This window comes from Cajanus cajan, chromosome 1 (assembly GCF_000230855.2).
Source record: "Cajanus cajan strain Asha chromosome 1, NIPB_CcT2T_4, whole genome shotgun sequence".
NCBI lineage: Eukaryota > Viridiplantae > Streptophyta > Magnoliopsida > Fabales > Fabaceae > Cajanus > Cajanus cajan.
The window spans coordinates 47,275,411-47,280,527 of NC_138517.1; the positions used below are offsets into that span (position 1 = coordinate 47,275,411).

General features: G+C 30.5%; 1 protein-coding gene across 1 annotated transcript; it reads right to left on the bottom strand.

Annotated features, from left to right (window-relative positions):
- Nucleotides 1–820: 820 nt before the first annotated feature.
- LOC109790491 (calmodulin) lies at nt 821–3,444 on the bottom strand. The gene is made up of 2 exons (XM_020349656.3): nt 3,251–3,444; nt 821–1,479 (listed from the first exon to the last, which is right to left on the bottom strand). Exons 1-2 carry the CDS (start codon nt 3,324–3,326, stop codon nt 1,106–1,108), a joined length of 450 nt encoding a protein of 149 aa, XP_020205245.1. The 5' UTR covers nt 3,327–3,444; the 3' UTR covers nt 821–1,105.
- Between the last annotated feature and the right edge of the window lie 1,673 nt (nt 3,445–5,117).

Sequence of the window (5,117 nt, forward strand, 5' to 3'; positions counted from 1 at the left end):
TTATAATAAATAATTATACATAATAAAATATTAAAAAAAAAATATCATAATTCATTTGGGGACGAATACGGATAGGAGTACAGGGTGGATATGTATATATTCATACTCGGTTTAATATATCAGGTTTTATCCGTACCCGTACCCGGTCAAACCGGACATTCCCTATCAAAGTCAGGACGAATTCAGGTATTACTCACGGGTATGAGTTTATTTGTCATCCCTAATTATACCAAATGAAAATTCATTGCATGGAAAACCAAGACGCAACATAAAAGAACTTTTCAAAACTTTACTCGAGTAATTTCTAGAAAAATAGAAGAAAAAAAAACTTTTTAATTTAAAAACCCTTTTAGACTTATATCAAACATTTTCATAGATTAAAAGGGTACTTCACTCCAAAATTTCCTTCCTCACCAAGTCAAGAGATTCACTAAATCATCATCAATAAGGTAATCTCCTCATTTTTTATTTTAATAAAGAAATATAATTCCTTTACATCAAATTAATTTTTATAAAAATAAAATAATACTTTTAATTACTACTATATATTTTAAAAAAATCAAACTCCAATATTAAACTACTTGTACTAACAAATTTTAATTTATTTCAAAAAAAAACTTGTATTCAAACACCATCAATGAGTTGAAACAACAATCAATTTTAATGAAACATCTTACAAATTCATTCAAGAGAAAGATAAGTTCACAAATAGACAGAAATAATTAGTGCTACTCATTCCCATATCACACAGACATTTCAAGTACTACTAGCTGAATATCAAACAAGATTCATTAACTTTTAACAAAAAAAAAATGAAGCGTGGTAGAAATTGAGGCGACATTAACATTACAACCTTTTTATGGATAAAATTACAAGACAAACTAAGAAGGTACAGTTCCACTACAATCCATTAGTAGCAGGACTTCCACTAATCGACGTTTTAAGGTTGGATTCAAAAACCATCAAATAAAAATGCAGGAGGAAGAAAGGACAAGGACTACTATGATCACTGTTATACAACCCAAACCTAGTCCTTTCCCCCACCTTTTTTTTTTGTTCATTTCCTTTTAATCAACATTTCTTCATTTATGTGAAGATAATGTGATCACTTGGCCATCATCACCTTAACGAACTCCTCATAGTTTATTTGGCCATCGCCATCAACATCAGCCTCACGAATCATTTCATCAACCTCTTCATCAGTGAGCTTCTCCCCAAGGTTGGTCATCACATGGCGGAGTTCAGCAGCAGAGATGAACCCATTCTGGTCCTTGTCGAAAACCCGGAATGCCTCTTTCAGCTCTTCCTCAGAATCAGTGTCCTTCATCTTCCGGGCCATGAGGTTTAGAAACTCAGGGAAATCGATGGTGCCATTCCCGTCTGCATCCACTTCATTAATCATGTCCTGGAGCTCTGCCTCAGTTGGGTTTTGCCCCAATGAGCGCATAACAGTTCCAAGCTCCTTGGTTGTGATGCAACCTGAAAGTCCACACCATATACAATATAATCAACAACAGCTTCAAATTTTCAAAGCCTAATTATTGTTAACACATATGGTTAATTTGCCGAGTCCGTAGTTGGCAACTCTCTACCTAGTATATACTTCACTCTCTACCTAGTATATACTTCACTCTCTACAGCATCTCCACCTGACTCTTCGGCAGTCTTACTTAATAGGTAGCTTTCACTTTGGCCTTTAAGCCCATCTTGTAAGCAAAAAAATATAAGTCACATAGAGTTTGTTTAAATACAAGCTTAAAAAATCTTTTGATAGGTTCTCTACTAGAAAAATGCTCATTATTTTAAAAACAGAAGAAGCTCTTTTAGGTCGTAACCAAACGTGTTCCCAGGCTAGTGTATAATCAATTTTTCACATTCATCAACTTCAGGGTTCACAACCATTTGTTTGTGCTTTTGAAAAAATTTACTATTATAATTAAAATTAAAATATATGTTTAAAAAATTTATGAATTACAAAAAACCTCCCAAAAAAAAAAACACTATTGACTGTATAACATTTTTTCACAAATATCTAAAAAGAATTGCCTAGTTTACTCTATCCTTGTCAATTATAGCATAGGATGTGACAATACGGTGTAATCAGAATGTTTGTGGGTGGAAGGAACAACACATCAACATTTAGTCCTTTGGAGAATCCTAAAAGGATGAATGAAGGGAACAAACCACAGGGTTCCATATAAAAAAAAGGCTACACTCCCAAGGTTATAAAAGGGTGGACGGAAATTAGGTACATGTATAAGGACATAAATATGCTTATTTATATGATTATATCATATCTCTTTGCTTATCTAGGACATTTACGTCATTCCCTTTCCCCTCACTTTTTCCCCTTACAAAACCTTAAAAATCATTTCATTTTATTTCCTCTCTTTATTTGCTTTCACTTCCTTTCCTTCACAATTCCTTCCTAAATCAAACATACATACATACGAGTCAGGTGTATATAAATTAAACATAATAGTATTTTAGTGCTTTTAACATGAGCACTAAAACATTAAATACAAAAAACGTACTTTAATTTCTGAGTAAAAACATAAAGAAAATCTATTTCATAAAAAGCCCTTTTCTACCAAACCTGTTGTGTTTCTCAACATTGGGACATATAAGCAAGCTAAAAAGCCACAGACAATAAGTATCATGCTTTGGATATATCAGTTAAAGGTTAGCATCCCAATCTTGATCCTTTGCATAGAAACTTCGAATAACGACCAACCCACCAACTATTTGTTCATTTTCCCCCCAAAAATTCGTAAACCAAAACAACCATACCACAACAACACACCAAACACCAAGATCTAGAACCTTCTAAACTCCCTTTTTCAGAAAGAAATATTTAATTTTAAGAAAAACAATAATATACAATTCACATATGCAAAAAAACACAAAAAAAAAAAAAATCGAAACAAACAACAATTCCTTCAATAGTGTAATCCATTCCTTTCTTTCTCCTCGTCAACCAAACAGAGACAATAAAAAAAATCACCAGAAAATTAAAATAAAATAACGTTAACATTTTTTCTCCGCCACAAAGTTTAAACAACAAAAACAACATCCAAGATCTAACTCTACCACAGTCCCAAATCAGCCAAAAACAAAAAAACTCATAACCCATCTAATTTTCGTTTCCCTAATCCATTATCTCCAAAAGAAGAACCGATCTACGAAAACCTCACTAGTGACGAAATCAAATCAAATCAAAGCACGAGAGAGAGAGAGAGAGGGGACAAACCATCGCCGTCCTTGTCGAACAAGCTGAAGGCTTCCTTGAACTCGGAGATCTGTTCATCGGTGAGTTGATCGGCCATTGGTTTCTCCTTCTTCGGTGAGGAAAATCGCTCTTTCTTCTATCTTTCGATCGAATTCGGAGAGAGAGAGAGAGAGAGAGAGTGTGTTGAATGTAGACGGATGGTTACGAGAAAGTGTCGTTAGCGTTGTTTAAATACGAAGGATCTTCGGTGGCATCAATGTCATTACAACGCGGTCTCCACACACCTTTACCGTTTTTGACTTTTCCTTTTCTCTTTCTCCTTTTGCCCCCCATCTCTCTCTTTAACCCTTTTCCTTTTTTTTTTTTCACTTTATTATTACGGTACTATAAATCTATAATTAATTAATCTTTTCTCTTTTGAATAATTATGTACCAAAAAAGTAGCATGAACCGAAAATATATAACTAATTAACCAGTATTTTTATTTATTAGTTAGGTTTTTTTATTTTTTATTGTAAACATAATTAATTATTTTTTAATTATATCCAAAATTCTTTATTTATATATATATATATAAATGAGTTATTTTATTTAATAATTCATGTTTTACATTAAATTTTAACGATTCAATTATTGAATTTAAAGTTCTTAATACATGAATTAGTTTTACAAATATTTAAAAAATTTAAAAATTATTTGATATTTTATTTCATCAATTCAAATTGATAAATAATCGTAAAATTATTTTATACATTTTGAATTAATGAAATAAAGTATCGAATGTTCTTCAATTTTTTAAAAATTTGCAAACTTGATCTATATATTAAAAAAATAGGTTTAAATATGTCTTTAGTACCTCAAATTTAAGACAAATTTGTTTTTGGTCCCTCAAATTTAAAACCATTATTTTTAGTCCCTGTAATTTTTAAAAATTTTATTTTAGTCCCTTAGGTCACTAATAACATATTTGAAAGTGACCAATTAAGACAGTTATGCAATATCAACCGGATTTAATGTGATATTTTCACTAATACGGACATCAATAGGTAGATTTTATGCAATAATATTTAATAAATTTCTTAACAAAATTTGAATATAAGGACTAAAATAAATTTTTTTGAAATTACAGGGACTAAAAACAACAATTATAAATTTAAGGGACCAAAAACAGATTTATCCTAAATTTGACGGATTAAAAACATATTTAAGCCAAAACAATATTATAGCCCCGTAAAGTCTTAACATATATATATATATATATATATATATATATATATATATATATATGTGTGTGTGTGTGTGTGTGTGTGTGTGTGGATGTATATGTATATATGTAGGGTCCATATATTAAATTAAAAAAATGTTATATGGTATAAACAAATATCTCAAACTCAATAGTTAAATGTGATATTTAACTATGGTAAGGACCTTTAAATCTAAATTGATTAGAAGGTTTTGGAGATCTACAATTGATTATAGAGAACATGATATCAATTTTAACTTTTACCTTTCCCTTTTTTTGTCGCCTGTTACAAGAAAATTATTACTTAAAAGTTAAAATTTCAAGCATTTTTTGTATTATATATTTGAAAAACAATTCAACTAAATAGAGTAAAATAGAGCAAGTCAATTAAAGAGAATAGAGAGAAAATTAGAGCAAGTCAATGGCACTGTCATTTACGTTCTGGAGTTTCACCAAATAGGATAATAGAATATGAACAGTAGTATAGTATTATATATGAGCAATAGTGCAATAATATTATTAGCAGGGAAAAAATGAAGAAGATAGGAGCATAGAAAAAAAAAACTCACTTGAAAATTGTTAAAGTACTAGAAAAGTCACTTCAAACAATGCTTCAAAATCTCATAGATTTGGATGGGATAGTTT